We start from the raw sequence: 20,786 nt of genomic DNA on the forward strand, positions 1-20,786 counted from the left end.
CCCGTTGGGGAACCTGCTAGGGCAGAACCCCGGATGGGGTAGGTGCATTAGTCGGTGCCTGGCCACCTCGTGTCTGCTATAGAGATCGTTTTTTGTGTATTTCATTATAAGATATTATTTAAAAAATAATTCAAACCATGATCATATTACTAGTCCTCGTGATTCCACAATCTACTCTTTACAAACCCTTACTTTCTTAAGTGCGATGCCACGTTCGTTCTTTTCGAGTTCACAGTTTTATATAAAGAAATATATCGCGGGGGGGGGGGGGGGGGGGGGGGGTTCGCGACCATTTCAAAAACAGTGAATTATTTCATAAATGCCTTCAAGGCAAAGAAGAAAAAGAAATAGCGAGATTGTATTGCACGAAGCTGCTGTAAACTGTTCTCAATTAACAGGTATGTTAAGGTGATAGACCCGATTTGCGATTGTCACGTCAAATTTTAGTTGTTCAGTTAGAATAATTATCTGACACCACGGTGAAATTTGTTGTCAATGTGAATGTCTGACACATGATCAGTCGGCGTTCAGGCTCGTATAAAGTCAGTGTCACCACATGTTCTGTACACACACACTGCAAAACCCATGTGTTAAATTTATCTATCGCATCAGCATGTACACTACCATCAATTCGAACAATGATTGACAGCATAACTTAGGTTTATTGTTTCTTTGACAATTCACCCAAACGGTAAAATATTTTTAAATTGGTCCTTAACAATCTAGAAAACACACCTTCAGTAAAAATGTTGAAAGGTCTGTGTAAAATTCGATGGGTTGAACGGCATGCATGCTATGAAACATTCCATGAACTGTACCCATAGATATGTCAGTGCCTTGAGCTGACTGTGAGTCCTTCTGATTATTACACCAACTGGTCATGGGATAGACACAGCCGTGTTAAGGCGCAAGGCCTCCTGTCAACACTACACACATTCAGCCACATCATTGCCTTCGTCATTGCTAAGAACAGCTTACATTTTGTGAAGGTCATTGCATCAAAGTTGCAGAAAAATGGATTAGATGTATTTGTCAAAGCATATTGCATGATTGACTCAACTAACACAAGGATACATAAATTAAAATTGAATGTTGATAAGGAGTTCCAAGATTGGTTGTGATGCAGAGTTGATAGCTAAGTCTGTTGGAGCTAGGGTTGAAATGCCAAGAGTTGTTGGTCGACAGATCCATCGTCCAAATATACATACAGACAAGTCCAACTGAATATTTCAAGATGAATGTGTGCATACAATTTCTGGACCACATATGTAAGGAAATGGACACCAGATTTAATGCAGACAATAGGTCTGGTATGGACTTATTCAGCCTTATCCCAGCAAGTATCATGAAGTGTGAGGACATCGGCACCGTGTGTGATAAATGATCCTTCTGGCACGATGATCCCCCAACACCACCAACATTAAAGAACGAACTTAAAGACTAGGCAAATCATTGGACATCAGTACCATCTAATGACCTCCCAAACAGCCTGCTTAAATGCTGATGCCGACCAGTTTCCCAATATTCAGGTACTGTTGAAAGTAGGGTGTACTCTACCTGCTGGCAGTGCTTAGGCAGAGTGTTCTTTCTCATGTTTTTAGAGGCTGAAAACATACCTGAGAAACACAATGGGGCAAGAACGACTGTCGAGCCTAGCTCTGATGAATATACATCATAGTTTACACGTTGATGTAGATACAGTGTGCAAAGAGCTTGTAAAAAAAAGCACAACAGACGACTTTTTCAAAAACGTATACCTTTTGAATGAGTTCGTCTGACTGGACCATTCTACTTTAGTGCACCGAAATTCTGATTTGTATTCTACATAAACCCCAATATGACAACAACATTAACTATTGGGTTAAAATAGTGGTAAAATAAATCTGAATGACAAAACCGTTATACTATTAAAATCGTATATCTGCACACGTCAGTCGAAGGGATATATTGACAAGGTCGTGATAGTTTCCATGAACCACTAATTATTGAAATTAATATGGGCAACATTATTCAAACTACAGAACTGAAGTAACAGATGTATGTGAGAAATCGTCGGTATATATATTGGTCTGACAAAATTAAAAATTAAGTACTGCGGGAATGGACAGATGTCATGGAATTCACAATGGACTGGTTTGGACTTTGTCTAGTGAGATCCATGATGATGCTTCAGAGTCAAGTTCAATCACAAGATGCCTTGATCATCTACACGAACCATGGGATTGTCAGTGTCCGTTTTAAAATTGATTTTTTTTTCATATTAAATTGTGTCTTGCATTATATACTTACAACCTGGAAATATCCCAAAACAGTTCTTCAATTTATACTCTAAATGACATTTCAGACTATGTATATTTATTTATCTGCCCTTTTTATCGAGCACCCCTCTTTACCAAAATCCTGCATCCGCCCCTGACCAATAAAGCACTTTTGAGATGGAAAATGTCAAATACCCTGCAATATGGAACGGTCTGAAATGAGTACTTGTAACAGATTTCAATATATTCGTTTTTATTTATTGTGCTACGTTGTTAATTCATATTTGTTTTGTGTGATAATGGTTGTGAATGTCAACTCTACAGCCTGTCATGTTAAAGGTAGGTGTCATTTGAATAATTTTGTTGATGTTGGCAACTGTGTTTGTTGTAATATTCGTGTTTTGAAAGTTCGTTTGAAAAATTTGAGAGGCCATGGCCGGGTAAACGGGGCCACTTGTCGCGTTTTTAATTTGGTGTTTACACGATGGTTTTACACTGCTAGGCGCACTTAAGGGATCAATATTTTCATCAATTTGTTGTAGAAGTTTTGAATCTTTGCGTTTTTGTGTTGGCAAAGCGTGAGTTATCGGTGTCGTCTGCTGTCAGTGACTGTACATTCTAATTCAGCTGATTTCGCTCAACAGAACGATTGTTTGAAGAGGCTGATGCAACAAGCGTTAAAGCGTACGAATACACGTAAACAACGTTTCAGTAGGTACATTGACTTTCGGAGGTGGTATATCGTAGAATGAACCACTTGTAATCAGCCAATCAAAATGCTTGATTTCTTACAGGTATTTTACAATTATGTGTAACCTTTTTTTTTTTTTTTACGTTTTCGCTGTATAGTCACAAATCGCGTAACGGAAGAAAGTGTAGTTATATACACATGTTGTAATAGTAGGACAAATGTTGACCAGGAACGGCAGAACTGAAGAAAAGAAAATACAGAAACATTATGGATGAGATTCTGTTTTAATTTGTTGACAACATGGCGACAGACAAATTACACGTAGTCTCACATTTCTGATGACGATATTATTATTACACATAATACTATATTTAACTCATTAATATATCAGCAATGAGAATTACCTGATACAAACTCTCAACTACCTACACCTCTTAAATAATCCAGACTTTTGTGTAGTAGCTACTATTTGGCTTGTCTAAAGAATAGAATATACCTTGGCTTCTCCAGGTAATGGTACTATGATCTGCCTCACCATAACCATAATGTGTAAATGTGAATAATACAACGTTGAAAATAGATCTAGTAACTTTAGAAACCATCTAGGTTAACATATAAATATCTTTAACATTATAAGACTGAAAATACAATTATTACTCCTCTTAAACGTATTAACTTCTCACTGCCACTAATAGTATTCATACCCTGACATTAATCTTAATGTCATCTTAACTAGTCTACAAATTACTTAAAGTATCCGTTTTTGGATCAAAACACTAAAAAGACGGAGTCCTTCGAAATATTCCAGCAGAAGATATTTCCCTTTACTGTATGTTTCTTGCCTGGATCCACAATATCGTCTCAGAGGAACCTTGCTCTCTCTGTCCGTATGTCTGTCTGTCTATCTGTCTGTCTCTGTGTGTTTCTCTCTCTCTCTCTCTCTCTCTCTCTCTCTCTCTCTCTCTCTCTCTCTCTCTCTCTCTCTCTCTCTCTCTCAGGGGGTGGGGGGTAGGGGGTAGGGTCTACACGTGTACTCGGGCACGGGTCGAGTCTAGCAAGCCTCGAGTCACCCGTGTAAGGAAGAGTACTCTGATTTAATTATAGTTTTACGTCATTATGCCATCCAAGCTTTACGAAATATGAAGCTGGACTATCCCTTAATTGGGAAGATGATCTGAAAGTGCGTCTTTTTATCGATTGCCAATAAAGATGTTGTATTCTGTTGGGTGCCCAGCCATGTTGGCATCAGGGGTAATGAAAAGGCAGATTCAGCTGCCAAGTCTGCTTTGGATTTGCTTCATGTCAAGGTTGGTGTGCCTTATACTGATTTTAAACATGGTATTGACCAATTTATCTTTTCCACTTGACAAAATGATTGGGACGGTGTGGTTTCGAACAAGCTTCATGCTATCAAGCTAGTCTTGGGAGAGTGGCAGTCCTTACTATAGGCAGTGCAGGAAGGATGAAATAGTCTTGTGTCGTGCTCGCATCGGTTATACCTACTTGACCCATTAATTTATCTTGAAGAACAATCCTCCACCTCAGTGTGAGCACTGTCAGTGTACTCTGACGGTACGCCACATTAATTCATTCATTCATTCATTCATTTGAGATATGATGACAAAACTAAAGTCGAATGTGTGGAATGCAAAATAATGGCATGATTTGGCGTCCATATTCAGCTTTGGAAATAAGATGCATAATGCTATTTTACTTTGGGTACTCGGGTCCGGCTCGAATACTCGAGTCCAATAGTTTGGACCCGTGGAGGCCCAAGGTGTGTGGGGGGGGGGAGGGGGGGGGGAGGGGGGAGGGGGGGGGGAGGGAGGGGGGGGGGGGGGGGGGGGGGGGGGGGGGGGGGGGGGGGCAACTGTTATCGTCTCCCTGCTGCTGGGGAAAACAAATCCCCAAATTCGGATAAAATGGGCTAGCCTGAAACGTTTACACCATGTATTTCCACCATTTAATTTATGTAAACATACGTAGTGATTCGTGTGGAACTCTATATAATTGTTTGGCAGTAATGCTAATAAATGTTGTATCCAGATTCGGGCATTTTCGTTTAACTCAAAAAACAGCAGCCCCAACCCTACAAAAAGGGAACACGTACGCCTATGTGCTAGAGTGGTCGCCCCTACTCGATCTTCCAAGTACCGAGAATTAAGCTCCTACCTTTGACGCATGGATATAATGTTTGATTTGTGTTTTCTGAGAAAGATGCAATATCTTGGTGCACTGAGTGTGCCGGGGGAAGACTCCATAGAGCGTGTTACTTTACGTTTGGAAAACTGTAGGTGTCCTCTTTAAAGTCCAGTTATGGCGATATAATTAAAGATGGCTTGTGGGTGTTTGTTTGTATTTTAACGACATCACTAGAACACAATGGTTTATTAGTCATCGGCTATTGGATGTCTAACATTTGGTAATTCTGACATATAGTCTTAGAGAGGAATATTTTATATACACTATCCTACGGACAGGATAGCACATACCCGATCGACATAGCAGGATCCAGACACGGTGCATTGGATGGAAAAGGAAATAGTCCAAAGGGTCCACCGACGGGGATCGCTCCTAGACCGACCCTGCATAAAGCGAGCGCTTTATACCGTCCTTCGTTGGTGGGCCCATTGAGCTATCTCTCGTTCCAGCCAGTGCGCCACGATTGGTATATGAAAGGCTGTGGTATGTGCTATCCTGTCTGTGGGATGGTGCATATAAAAGATCCCTTGCTACTAATGGACAATGTGGCGGGTTTTCTCACTAAGACAATGTGTCATAATTACCAAATGTTTGACATTCAACAGCCGATTATTAAAAAGTCAGTGTGCTCTAGTCGTGTCGTTAAACAAAACAAACTAACTTTATCTTGAACTTGTTGTGCTAAAGTTATTTATAAACCAGTGGCTTAATTCACAAAACGATCGCAACTTTGTGATCTCGCAATGCACAAACGTTGCAGTGACGACGAACTGTTGGTTAAGATCGAGCGCTTACGAAAGCGTTGTAAATTAGTCCCCATGTGACCTGACCATCGTACAATATACCTGTCAAATCGAAGTAACATGTATAATGCACGAGTTATCACGCGAACATAAAGACGTTTTTCATGTCTGGTATATTGGTAGCTGACAAAGAAACAATAATTAACAACAACCGCTTTGAACAGTCTCCGCGGTCCGTTACTACAAATAACAACGCAAAGCACCACGTGATTCATAACACTTCTTTCAACTTCGATATACTTACTACATGTAGTATTAATATACTTCAAATGTTTGCCATACCATTTCCGGATTGTACTTATAACAGACTACGTGAATATTGGACATTTATTCAGACATTTTTCGTATGCGATCGAACAGTGTCCGGTGGAGGGGTGGTTGATCGAACAGTGTCCGGTGGAGGGGTGGTTGATCGAACAGTGTCCGGTGGAGGGGTGGTTGATCGAACAGTGTCCGGTGGAGGGGTACGTGGTTGTCACGCCAGTTTCAGGAATAATCAACATTAGGACAACCAGCTAATAATTGGTCCTATATATATATTAACATATTTTGATCAGTGTATACTTATACCGCCAACCTCTCCCCACCCAGTGCTCGATACACCTCAGCGCATATGCAAACAGGTATAGTATATTTATAATTATGTGGCATAATCATATATTTAAAAACATATTAATATACTAGTCGTTCACAGCAATTAAAACAAAATTAAAAATTAAAAGGGGGGAGGGGGGTAAAGCGTACGCTGGAATTACTCCCATAGCGCACGGTCGCTCGTGAAAATAAATTTAGTTTTTGTTTAGCAACACCATTAGAGCACATTGATTTATTAATCATTGGCTATTGGATGTCAAACATTTGGTAATTTTGAATTAGTCTTAGAGAGGAAACCGCTACATTTCCCCATTCTTTTGATATATCAATTGTGGTGCACAGGCTGGAACGAGAAATAGCCCATTGGGCCCACTGATGGGGATCGAGCCTAGACCGACCGCGCATCATCCGAGCGCTTTACCACTGGGCTTAGTGCCTCCCCCTCATGAAAATAAGGATAACTGTGATAACTGTAATACGCGACGTATTAATATACTTTTCTTTCTTTTTTTAAATTTTGTTTTGTTTTGTTTTGGTTGTTGGTTGTTTTTTGGTTGTTTTTTTATTATTTATTTTTTTTTTTTTAGAAGGGGGGTATTGTTGGCGTATGCTGGCTTAACTCGAGCGTACAGTTTGATATTGAACAGTTCGACCATGTTTTTTTACATACTATATAGTATATTGCTAACAGGATCTATTTATAAACTAGTAGGCATCGTAATTAGTGACGAAAGAACATGACATAGTCTTACCGGATATGAATCTCGCATCATCATGAAGAAATTCCTCACAGAAGAAAAACATGAGAGACCGGAAATACGTGTCACGTGATTTTTATTTTAGAGAAAAATTGAAAATGGAAATCTTTGAGATCGGTCAAAGTTTTTAGAACTTGTTTATCTCGTTGTTTAACGCGTAACATGTCTGTCCAGTCGTTAGAATGGACCACGAAGACGGAAACGGAGCAGACGAACTCGGAACAGCTGACACGACTGTTGATTTTTTGAGGAATTTTTCAGTTATAGAATGGGAATCGTACGAGTCGGAGGACGACGGCGACTTTGATGAATTGTCTCCAATCCCAGAAACCCCCGCTGATCATCTGGACGGAGATGTCCCACCACGCCCTCCAACAACTCCAGGCAGCATCAGTGGTAAGGGGAAATCTTATTAGATGCTATCTTTGCTTACACGTAACACAGCTCTACATTAACTTGAAATTAAACTTGATTTTAAAGTTGATCAAAGGGGAATATGTCAACTCACCGCTAAAACTACTCGCCCCCAACCAACACGGGATCGAAGGACTTAAGGTATAATATCCGCCCGGCCCCCCCACATTATTTATAGTTAGGGTTAGGGGAGGGGGGACCGGGCGGATATTTTTCCGGACTTAATTTTGGCACTGTTACTAACCCTAACACTATTTATGATAAGTATTTATAATGTTCTTTACACATGACAGTGCCAAAGGAAAGTCCTACCCCAACTCGCCCCAGCCATTGGTCAACTCATTACCGTTTTATTAATTAAATATAACAATAGTTTAAGCAATAATGTGCATTAAATATTGTTGAATATGCACGTGAGTCAGAGTCCAAAAGCCTTCCCTGATTATTCCTGTAAGGATATATAAATTAAGGGAAAAACTCACAAACGTCGTTAAAATAGGCTTGACAGTACATTGTAATTGATTATTAGATCTCCCCAATATAAAACCATTTTAAGAAGTGGTCGTAATAGCAGAGTTTCACTGTAATATTACTAAATAAAATGACACCAAAGTTGTATATGTTCATTTTTAATTTCGTCACAATTATTTATGGGCAGTAAGTTTGGGGCGAGTTGTCCAAACACTGGGGCGAGTTGACCAAATGCTAGGGTGAGTTGGTAGGGGGTGAGTTGTCCAGCATCCGATCAAAGTCTGAACCACAATCCACATTGTCATAATAATTGTGATTGTGACATAGTCCAGAGGGACGTAGAAAGTGTGGTTCTGACTATGTCTTGATCTTGTTACATACCTATAGATATATAGTTTGTATTAAAAACTTGTGGCACCATGTTTCAATAATTTCTCAACTGAAATAGTGCAACAAATGGACACACAAACCAAAAATGTATTTATTAACCTACCATTCTCACTAAATCCCGACTGAATTAAATCAGGGTATAATCTAGACAATTTTTTTATTGATTTCTTTTGGGGGAAAAAGTAGTTTTTCAAATTTATACAAAAAAAGATTATAAATCTTCCTACGACAACCTTAAAGGGATAGTAAACTCAAACATGAGCCTTTATATGCATTGGAAAGATACCACTGGGCTATGTCTTGCTCTCATTTTTGACAACTATTGAACTACGATAAATTAGTTTTACTCTCCTACCTTTAATTAGTATTACATTTCCCCGAAATTTGTCCAGACAAAATTGCAACAAAACAAATCATAACAATTAAACATATTCCACATACTAACCATGTAACCATGTCACCTATATCGACTTCACTGAGATTTCCAAAATTTTCGTAGTTTGACATTTTCCTATATCTTATACAGATAGTGTCACAAGTGCATAATATATACACATGTATTTTAGGTATGGTATAAACCCTGAGTATATAACAATAATACACAAATGTATTTCATTTTACAGGTAACCCAACAAAATCATTCAAGACTATTTTTGAAAAGCCAGTCAAATTTGAAAATCTCCGTGACAACTGCTGGATTCCTGAAGAACCCGTATTCGTGAATATAATAAACCATGAAAGACAAGGAACGACTAAAGTGATGAACCCCTACTTGTGAGTTCATTTGGCTCTTAGGTCTCACTACACAGTTCACTTCCGGGTGAGAGTTCATTCATCACGGTCCACTATAGTTCCTAATTGTGACACATGTTATGGTGCACATATTCACTTCTAGGAAATGGTGAAGAATTAAAACAATATGTATGTTTAATGGTAAGCCTTCTGGCTGTATTTTGCCCATGTTATTTTGTAATATTGTGCATCGGCCTTTTGGGACATGGATGTATAGCACAAGAGACAGCCGGAGTGAATCGGTTAATGAACCACCTGTTCGGACCAGTACTACAGCCAGATGCGGTCATATAGCACAAAACTGAGACGGAAATGTTCTCAATTTTGGAGTGAAAATAAATGCTTATATAATGTATGTGTGCAATGGTTTATGTTGTTAGTGCCAACGAGAACCAGTTCTATTGGCAATCTTCGTTTGAAGTTGGGCACTTTAACATGGGTTTCAATGACAGATGACATCTGTGTAGTGAGACTGTTTACATGTGTGCAGTGGTAAACCCCTATCTTTGAGTTCATTTGGCTCTTAGTTTACATACATGTGTGTAAATAGGGTCCGGCCATTCAATAATTACTTACGTCACAGTGAAAAACACTGAAGGGAGTGAGTAATTAACTTAGATTATATTTCCCACGTTTACTGAGCAATAATATTTAATCTTGTTGTATATTTTTAAAATTCACAAGTTTGCTACGGTCAGCCAGAAAGTCTTCTCCGTGGACTAGTCTGAGGGGGGTGATAAGAGCCAGAATAATGGCTGCCCTTAAACTGCAATGGTTTTAATTTAATGAAGGAAAATATCCCCACAATGTTTCTTTTAAACATTCACTAAGTCCACTCATCAAAAATCACTTCCAAATTTATATTAATTAATAAAGATATGAAAAACTTGTTTTATCTGTAATTATTTAGTAATAGAAAAACTGGTCTTGTTACTTTGTTTTAATTGCATGTATTTCAGGTATACCATATCAGTAAAGCATGGGGATTTTCGATGGACTGTACGAAGGCGTTATAAACATTTTCGACAGCTGCACGATGCACTTGTGCTCTTCAGAACGCGCTATCGCATACCGTTTCCACAGAAACGGTGAGTATTAATTGGAATATCATGAATAAGTTGAACAAACTTGTAGGTTTATATTTTTAATATGTGTACAGAAAGTTTTTAATGTTGAATATTATGTGAAAAAAAGAAATATTTTATCATCACTGCATGTTTTAAATTAACTCCTTGCACCACCATTTTGTGTGTTTGAAATTAGTTCTATTTGTATCATCACTGCATGTTTTAAATTTACTCCTTGCACCACCATTTTGTGTGTTTGAAATTAGTTTTATTCATTATCCAAATTTGGTTTGTCCCACTTTTTATTTGGGTATGAACATGCAACTGGATTTATTGACAACTAGCTGAATGGCAATTAACTATCAAAATAAAGGATGATTAACTGTCAACATAATGGATGATTAACTGTCAAAAGAAGGATGATTAACTGTCAAAATGAAGGGTGATTAACTGTCAAAATAAAGGATGATTAACTGTTAAAATGAAGGATGATTAACTGTCAAATGAAGGATAATTAACTGTCAAAATAAAGGATGATATACTGTCAAAATTAAGGATGATTAACTGTCAAAATTAAGGATGATTAACTGTCAAATGAAGGATAATAAAGGATGATTAACTGTCAAAATGAAGGATGATTAACTGTCAAATGAAGGATAATTAACTGTCAAAATGAAGGATGATTAACTGTCAAGATGAAAGGTGATTAACTGTCAAAATGAAAGGTGATTAACTGTCAAAATAAAGGATGATTAACTGTCAAAATGAAGGGTGATTAACTGTCAAAATAAAGGATAATTAACTGTCAAAATGAAGGGTGATTAACTGTCAAAATAAAGGATAATTAACTGTCAAAATGAAGGGTAATTAACTGTCAAAATAAAGAATAATTAACTGTCAAAATGAAGGATGATTAACTGTCAAGATATACAACAGCTGTTTGTGGCATAGTTGAAAAAAAGTCTTTTCATTCATGGCAAACCAATCTTTAGATATTTTTGGCCTTATAATGTTTGGAGTACAATGTTTTTACTAAGATTGCTTATAATAAGGAAATGAAATGTAGCATACTTCAAATTTCCTTCTTTCATTATGATGAGATTGTTTCATATTAAAACCACCCACAGTCATCTATTGTTTTTGTTTCCTTGTTTACATGTGGATGTGAACTGAGTTATATATTCATATTCAATAACATGTATGCTTGTACATTTTATATCCCACATCCTGTACATGATATATTATTATTTAAAGTGCTGTGCCAGACCATACACTAATATTTCAAATTCCACAATTAAATGCTTTCTTAATTCATTGAAATAATATTTAACACCGATATGTAAATCAATAATTACGAAAATGAACCATAAAAGTATTAAATCATCACTCCCGTAGAATACTGCCGGAAACGACCGAGTAAAATTCTCGGTAAAAACATTTGCGTGTAAATAGCCGCGACGTCACGAAGGGAACGCGCTTCACAGAAACTTACCACGAGATGACTTACAGCGCAAGCAAAAGTGGGACCGACAGCGACTGCCAAGCTCATTGATCATGCGATTCTTCTTTCAATGATGAATAGTGTAGTAATGGCGACTGGACTAATATTTGTGCAACACAACAAATAATAAATATGCCTTATCAGTTTGAACCTGGAACATCTTCCGACGAACCACCGGCCTGACAGATGACAATGAAAATGGTCGTGGAGACCGCTTAGTGGCTTACCACTAATTTACAACTTTTATTCTTGTTTTGTTCTTTAGCTTTTCATGCGAATTATTTTGCTACACTGTATGTTCTAATACTTGTGATGTAGTAGAAAAGACGATAAATAACTCTTGAATTCTACGAGTCAAGTGGACCCGATATCGGTAATTTTAAGAAATAAACAAAAACGACTTTTAGTCCGTCCCATCCCTCTATGAAGATGTTTTTTTGGTGAATAATTTCAGTTTAGTCTGACGTAAAAAAAATAGAGTAAAAGTGTTTTGGAAATAACAAAACAATACTATTTTTTGTGTGCAGTTGTGAAAACAGTCTGCTCAGAAATAAATAACTTGTAGCACATTCCATAGTATGAAAAAAGGTTTTCTCTGTGGGAGGTATAGTAAAATTAATTTAATGTATTTATAGTCTTGTTTTACAGGGAACGCTTTTTTCATACTATGGAATTTACAAGTCATTTATTTCTGAGCCGATTGTTTTCTAAGATGCATACAAAATTAGCTCCTTTTTTTTCTTTTCTTTTTTTTACAAAAAAACCCCTACATTTTTGTAGGATGGGACGGACTAGGCTATAGATACTTACTTGTCTGTACTTTATTGTTTTAATGTTCTCAAACTGTAAAGAAAAATCTCACAAATGAACGAGATGATGCAAACGACAACAAATCGGATCTCGATGATTGCACGAACCATGCATAAGAAAACAAACTGACCGGAGTTGAAAGCATAACGCAATTTGGGACATTGACGATATGCACCCCAAGGTCGTTTTGGTGTGGATGGCGTCGGCTTGTTGTCATTTGTTTTGTGTCGCAGAAAAATTGTTGGTACAGCATCTTTTTTTAAAAGCCATAACACATGGTATTCCCATATTACGCTTAAGCCGACAAGCCAGTTCGGACGAATCGAAAGTAAAGTGTCTACTGTCGCAACAGTCTCCAGCATTTTCTTCCTATCCAGTATTTCCACATTGTTTTAATCAAATTCACACACAGCTTTCTCACAGCAACATTACTAGGAAATGCGTGAAGACTAAATTTATCGGCTTTTGTATTGCTACAGTTGCCAAAAACATGCCGTTTAACCATAATAAACACAAAAGAAGCAATGAACAATGGCGCCGACTATCGAAAGGAGTTCCCTTTGTGACGTCACGGATCAAATCTTACGGAAGTTCCCGTGGTTCTGTTTTTCAGGGGAATATTTTTAAATGGAAAATATACCGGTATATAATTTTTTTTTTTTAATTTTCTAATCATATTAAATAATATCTTGATTGATATAGCTCAATACATCATACATCTGGAACAGCACTTTAACTTACATATACAGTGAAACCCTGCTAAACCAGACATTCATGGATCAAGTAAAAAGTAGTTTCGAGGGGTATCCAGTTTAGAGAGGCTGAGTTCTCTTCCGATATTTAAAAAGGGGCCATTAAAACATCTGACTTTGGGGGAATTCCAGTTTAATACAGAGGGTACGGTATTGAGTGGTTTCACTGTATAAACTATCTTGTCACTCCCTGTTTTTACTTCCTTAAATTTCTTTTATTTTTTTTTTCGTTTTCCTTCTTTTCTTAATTTTGTATTCATATTTTAATGTAGGCTTATGTTTCTTATGGGACATTCCTGAGTTTGCTGCAATTTGTAAGATGTTATCAACTAACATAGACTTTTTGACGATTGTAATTGCATATCAAATATATTTTTCTACATAAAATATTAGTGGCTGTATATTATACATGTTTTTGATCGTTCTTATATATGTACTAGGTTAAATTTCATTTTATTTCCTAAAAAAAAAAAAAATTCATTTAACTATATGTACAAAATTATTTGAAGACAAAATCCAGTTTGGACTTCTTACAAATATTAAGACGACCAGAAACACATTGAATATACAGACACTGATATTCTAAACAAGAAACCATATTTAATATGTAAGTTTAATCGTAGAAATATTTTATTAATCGGAAACGTCTTACAAAGCAGCAAACTCAAGAATGTCCTTTTAAGATGTATAAACTAACAATGACCACTCTTTGTCAAAATAGCTGTATTTGTATTGTTGTTCTTTTCTTCCTGTATGCCAGTCCAGCCCCCATGACATGTATATCACAGACCATGGTATGTGCTGTCCTGTCTCGGGTAAAGTGCATTTAAAAGTTCCTTGTTGCTTATGCAGACCTCATCGTGAAAACATTGTCAGGAATGCTTAATTGCTGCTATAACTTACATTATGTGGTACTTTTTGTTTCAATTTAATGCTAAGGGGAGCTAAAATTACTTGACTGAAATCTTAGAGGAATTGAGGTCTGCTAATGGAGAAATGTAGCCCGTTTTCTTCAAGACTATTGGTAAAAGCAACATTATCAACATTATCAAATGTCTGACATCTAATAGACTCAGAGTAATAAATCAATGTGCTCTAGTGGTGTCATTAAACAAAACAAACTTTTATTGTACTTTTTGTTGAAGTAAAATGCTGCCTTTTCAAAATAATAGGCTATGTTAAGCCCTTTCCTAAACAATAGAATTAATCTGTACTGAAACGTTCAATTGAAACACCCGGCATGAAACTTGCAACAGCTGATGCATTGCTACCGTTAGCTTGTTTTCAAAAGCTGTCTACTTTGTTATCAATATTGATTTTATAATTAATTGTAAATAATATTTATATAATTATAATATATATAATATTCCCACATGCCTATATGTCCAAGCAGCTATTAATAGTCAAGATACAACATTGTTCATGAGCCAGTAATTACATATAGAGCATCTGTAGTGCTGAGTCGACAGGACGTAGAGCCGTGTTAAACTACTCAACTGGTGAGCAGTCGGTCTGGTATCGATCCCCGTTGGGCTATTTCTTGATCTAACCAGTGCATCCACAACTTATGTATCAAAGGCTGTGGTATGTGCTATTCTGTTTGTGGCATGGTGCATATAAAGGATCCCTTGTTACTAATTTAAAAATATAGCAGGTTTCTTCTCTAAGACTATATATCAAAATATAGCAGGTTTCTTCTCAAAGACTATATGTCAAAATTACCAAATGTTTGACATCCAACAGCCGATTATTACAAAATCAGTGTGCTCTAATGGTGTTGTTTAATGAAACAAACTTTAACTGTGGCACTTATTATTACAATTACAATTATTCCTTGTTATATTTAGATGTTAATTTAAGATTTAGTAAAGCCAGAGTACATGTACATTGTGTTCATTTCGTTAAACTTTTGCCTGGGGCAGGACATAGCCCAGTGGTAAAGCACTCGCTTGGCGTGCAGTCATTCTGGGATCAATCCTCATCATTGAGCTCATTGGTCTATTTCTCCTTCCTTCAGTGCACCATGACTGGTACATCAAAGGACGTGGTATGTGCTATCTAGAGATGGGACGGTTCCTTTTTTTATTTTTGTTTCATTCCATGATTTATTCACAATGCGTTTCACAAGTAGTACAAGTATGCCAATTATCATACATACATTTTTATAAACTATTTTAAGAGCAAGACATTTTATTTTTAATGGTCATTTGTAAAATAATTCTAAATATAAAATTATATCTTGACTAGAAAACATTTTTGCATTTTTACCATGCCATGTTAGTGTGTTGGGTCTGGGATACTTGGGCAATGTGTCCCCCAGGATTTGAGTTCACAGAGTTGGCAAAATTATTTGTGGCCGAAAATGCTAGGGATAGTCTCTCCGGTATTTTTAAAAACAAATTCAGTTGTCTTTAGATGCATTCTGGAGTACATAATATATGGGTGTGACCGTGACATTGTACACATTATAGAAGTCTAAAAGAAAGATATATATGTCAAGACATATTTCTGTAATGTTTATTTACATACATACATACACACACACACATACATACATACATACATATTAAAGTATGTATTACTCATACATACATACATACATACATACATACATACATACATACATACATACACACACACACATACACACATACACACATACATACATACATACATATTAAAGTATGTATTACTCAATATAAGCACAAATACATAATATATAGGCCTACTGATGATTATTTAACTCAACACAAGTTACATAAAAAGCTATCACTGATTGAAAAAAAAGATAGGCAAGCACAAGTACATGCACATAATATATAATAGTGAATTATTTAACTAGTTATTATTTTTATGTTATTTTTTGCTGTGCTGAAAGTGAAAAAATAATCTGTAAAGATTTTTAAAAAAGAAAGAAAACAAAAGTAGTTTGCATACATTGTAGTTCAGGAACTGCAGACGATTTCGTCCTGATAAAAACTTGTTGAATCGTTTTAAATTAATATGACGGAAATTGGGTGCCATTTTATAATTCTTGAAGGTAGCAAATCTTTCCATTTTTTTTCAATTGTGACAACTGGGACGAAACGAACAATGTTTATTCTCACAGTGGATTAATGACTGAGGTCAGTCCCATATTTAGAGATGTTACAATTTTTATGGTCCCGGCAAGAAATTTGTGGGTTATGTGCAGGATCCGAACAGCATCTATCAGGGGTTCAAAAATCCCATCGCAAGACGCCCATGCCTAGTGGAATTTTCATGCCGGGCAAGTAATTATGTTAACTGCATATGCCCGATGACAAGTGACTATATAATTAACACCTAAAACTTTTGTTTTGTTTTGTTTTGTTTTGTTACAAATCTCGGTAAAACCTTTGGAAAGAGTTCCGATCGTTCGAGCATTTACGTAGCTCTAAGGAGAACTAACTCTAAATGCTGGAACGATTGGAACTCTTGCCAACGCGTTAACACCAAAACGGAAAACAATGTGTTGAAAAGTTCAATAACAACTTTAGAGTTATTCACCTTTTACTATCGATTAAGATCGGTAATTTCCGCCACTGAATGTTTGACTGAATTCGTACAAGTAATCAGTTCGATGATCTTCAAACTTGGAAATAGCGTCCAATACGCTTTACAGCTTATGTATAGGGGAATGTCCTCGTAACTCCATTCCTGAAAAATAATGGAGACGAGTCAGGAATGGAGAGTTACAAGGATATTCCCCTACTTAAAATACACAACTGTGTAATAATTTTATGTGAATATATGTTAGTATGGAAATTAACACTAATGATTTTAGTGGGTTAATTAAGTAGGGATTCATCTCTCCTTCCCTGAAAAATAATGGAGCGTTGAGACAATACTGTGACATTGCAGGTGTATTTTAAATAAAAATAAAATATACATGCCTTGTGAATGCAATCAAAATGTTTAATCCTTACAAAAATTGTCATATTCAAATTATATTAGACGTTAACGCGGTGGACGGTAAAGCACGTTTATAATTTCTGAGTTCACTTGAACAAAGCATAAATATTATGAACTGTGTTCTTATAAACGTTGCAAGATATTTTAGTTTAGATATCATAAACATTGTTGCAAAAACATGTAAATCTACATCCATGTAAAATCGTGACAAGTTAGATTTCATTAGCTCTACGCCATAATCATGATGGTGCGATTCTCTCTAAGCATACATGAATATATTAACTTTTTCTGCTTTATTAATAGTTTTTAACAAATAAATTATGCTCAATAAATTAAAAATACAAGGCTGCAATCGATGTACACCACGTCCCCTTTTGATGTTTACCAAACATGCAGTTTTTAAAAACATAAACAGAGCTCATGTTTACTTTGAACCCACGGCTGTTTGCGAGACTTTTCTCAGCTATAAACAGGGTAAAAACATCCCAGAGAAGTGTTTGGGGCAGAAAATTTTAAATAATATACTCACAATAATGACACATGGGCCAAAATCCATAAACATTTTTTTAACCAATGCCAGCCATAAAAGAATGGCTCACAAGTGGAAAGGGTTCTGACCACATCCACGCGGCCACTAATACATACATCGACACAATAATTATGTTGAGATGAACAAGTAAATACTACCAAACAAATAAAGTTTAAATCAACAAATGGACACTATTTAAAAAATAAAGTTTAAATCAACAAATAGAGAAGAGAGTTGATACTACTGGACAGACATATACATTTAGTACTTCCTAGGTAAGTGTTGTAACCTATTGGCAAAATTCTTTATTTGTGCAATCAAACCAATTACTTTCAATATTATTACATTATTAAGCACTGTATTAAATTAAATAAGAGTAACACAATTAGTTACCGTAAGAAGTATGGGCAAGTGGAAAAATATATGGGGCAAGTGAATATCTGATTAGCACTTGCCCTGTGGCAAGTAATGTTTTTGAAAAATTTTGAACCCCTGCCTATCACCCATGGAAACATGTCCGGTTTAAGGGCTTCGAATGATGTGATTGGCCAAAATACTTTACGGGTCATTGGGATTACTAGCAATGTGCGGAAATGTTTATACGTGTACCATTTAAAAAAACCTAAATGAACCATGGTTCGCAAATTGGGAAACTGTGCACCGAAAAGCGGTTTTCGGTAACATCAAATAATTGTCCCATCCCTAGTGCTATCCTGTCTATGGGATTGTGCATATAAAACATATGTCTTTGCTACTAATGGAAACATAACAGGTTTCCCCCAAGACTATTCATGTATGTTATAATTGTCAAATGTTTGACATCCAATGGCCAATGATTATAAAATCAATGTGCTATAGTTGTGTCTTTAAACATAACACACCTTAACTGTAGATCTCTGAATGATTCCTGAGATGTTAATTTACGATTGAGTGAAGCCTGATTACATGGCGTTCATTTCGTTAGGCTTAGCCCTGTTTCCACAGAGTACAACAGTCAATAGTTCTGGATGAATAAAACCATTTAATACAGAACTTCACATTGTTTTTGCTTCCTAATTATTGCACAAGTTTATTTTGCACAAGAATATATACCACAAGACCGCGTATCACAAAGTAAACAAGTGCAATAAATAGGAAACAAAGGAAGTTATGTATTTATTACATACTTCCTTTTATTTTTTACAAAAACGTTTTTTAATTTTACGTCATAACTACACTTTCTTAAATATATTGATCAATCCTCCTTTCATGGATTTACTTAATGTTAAGAATCATACTCTATGGTAATCTTGTGTAATGTTCCAAATACGGTTTGACTTAATTTGTAAATCATCAGTAATAAAAAGGCGCTAACGCCAGTAAAAATAAAAAGGGAATTCCTCATTTACAAGTTCTGGTCCAGATCGCACATACATGTATGTGTGATACACGATAAATGTATCACACAGTTTGAAATTGTCTTTATCACTATAGTAAGATTGAATACACTGTAGGTATGTAATAATATTCAGTCTGTAAAGTGGATATACAGTAATAGAATCTATCACTGATGTGAGGTATAGATAAGGCAATTCCAACCCGAGGGACAAAATGTTTTTTGTTAGGGCCAAGGTTTACCAAGGCCCTTACAAAAACATTTTGTCCTGAGGGTTGGAATTGCCTTATCTGTACCTCACAACGGTGATGGATTCTTTGTCTTGCCCATTTAATTAGAGTAACAAAACATTAATTCTGTAAGTACGTACGGTTTGTTTATTGTTGAACGATTCATAAACATTTCACCTACAAACATTGAAACTCATTTAATCATACACTGAAAAATATAGTCCAGCTTATGCAATCACATAAAAATGCAACAACTTAATAATAAATATAAACTTGAAAATATTAATTTGTTGAAATATTTTTAAAGCAATGATACAATGTGAAATGCCAAACAGAATTTTGAAAACCATGAGTTATGACATCACGTATATGTAGAAATCGTTTAGCCCTTGGGTCAGACAGATTTTTCTAGCACCATGCAAAAGCTGGATAACCCTGTCCAGTGGGTAAGAATATAATTTATACTGATTGCCAGTTTTTATAGTTCCTTGTCATATTTAGTTTATATTTTCTCATTTATTTATATTTCACCTTTTTTCTGTTCCTGTCTACTCATGCTACCTTTGAATACTTTTTTTGTTATTTTACTCTAATTCTACTTGTCAGAGAAGTACTAACAAGTTATATACAATGCTGATATTTAGTAAAATCAGCTGATTACTTGTAGTTAACTTTATATAGCACAATGACGGACAGTTGTACATGTATCCTGGTGCTTTAGATAAGTAGTCATTTGATATTACGAGTTCCATATCAGTGTTGTGTAAACTACTTCCTGTTGTTATTAGTAGTAAGAAATTACGTGTAGCCGGTAAGAAACAGTCATGTATTGTTGTCAGTTGACAATTAGGATGTAGCTGAGTGCTAGAACATTTGCCCAACTCATAAATATGTTTTAGGATTGGTTCTCGTTGGTGTGTTATGGGATTGGTCTTCTTTGAAATGTCCTGGGATTGGTCCTCTTTGAAATGTCCTGGGATTGGTCCTCTTTGAAATGTCCTGGGATTGGTCCTCTTTGAAATGTCCTGGGATTGGTCCTCTTTGGTGTGTCCTAGGATTGGTCCCATCTAATGTGTCCATGGATTGGTCCCATCTAATGTGTCCATGGATTGGTTCTCTGGTGTATTCTAGGATTGGTCCTCTTTGGTGTGTCCTAGGATTGGTCCCATCTAATGTGTCCATGGATTGGTTCTCTGGTGTATTCTAGGATTGGTCC

General features: G+C 36.2%; 1 protein-coding gene across 1 annotated transcript in view; it reads left to right on the forward strand.

Annotated features, from left to right (window-relative positions):
* Nucleotides 1-6,904: 6,904 nt before the first annotated feature.
* The window catches only part of LOC121372447 (phospholipase D1-like), a 64,177-nt gene continuing 50,295 nt past the window's right edge, over nucleotides 6,905-20,786 (forward strand). Inside the window, exons 1-3 of the mRNA XM_041498752.1 lie at nucleotides 6,905-7,702; nucleotides 9,205-9,355; nucleotides 10,333-10,461. Coding sequence (XP_041354686.1) covers nucleotides 7,489-7,702; nucleotides 9,205-9,355; nucleotides 10,333-10,461 — 494 coding nt within the window. The 5' untranslated portion in view covers nucleotides 6,905-7,488. The remainder of the gene's footprint in view (nucleotides 7,703-9,204; nucleotides 9,356-10,332; nucleotides 10,462-20,786) is intronic.

This window comes from Gigantopelta aegis, chromosome 4, assembly GCF_016097555.1.
Source record: "Gigantopelta aegis isolate Gae_Host chromosome 4, Gae_host_genome, whole genome shotgun sequence".
In the NCBI taxonomy this organism is placed as follows: domain Eukaryota; kingdom Metazoa; phylum Mollusca; class Gastropoda; order Neomphalida; family Peltospiridae; genus Gigantopelta; species Gigantopelta aegis.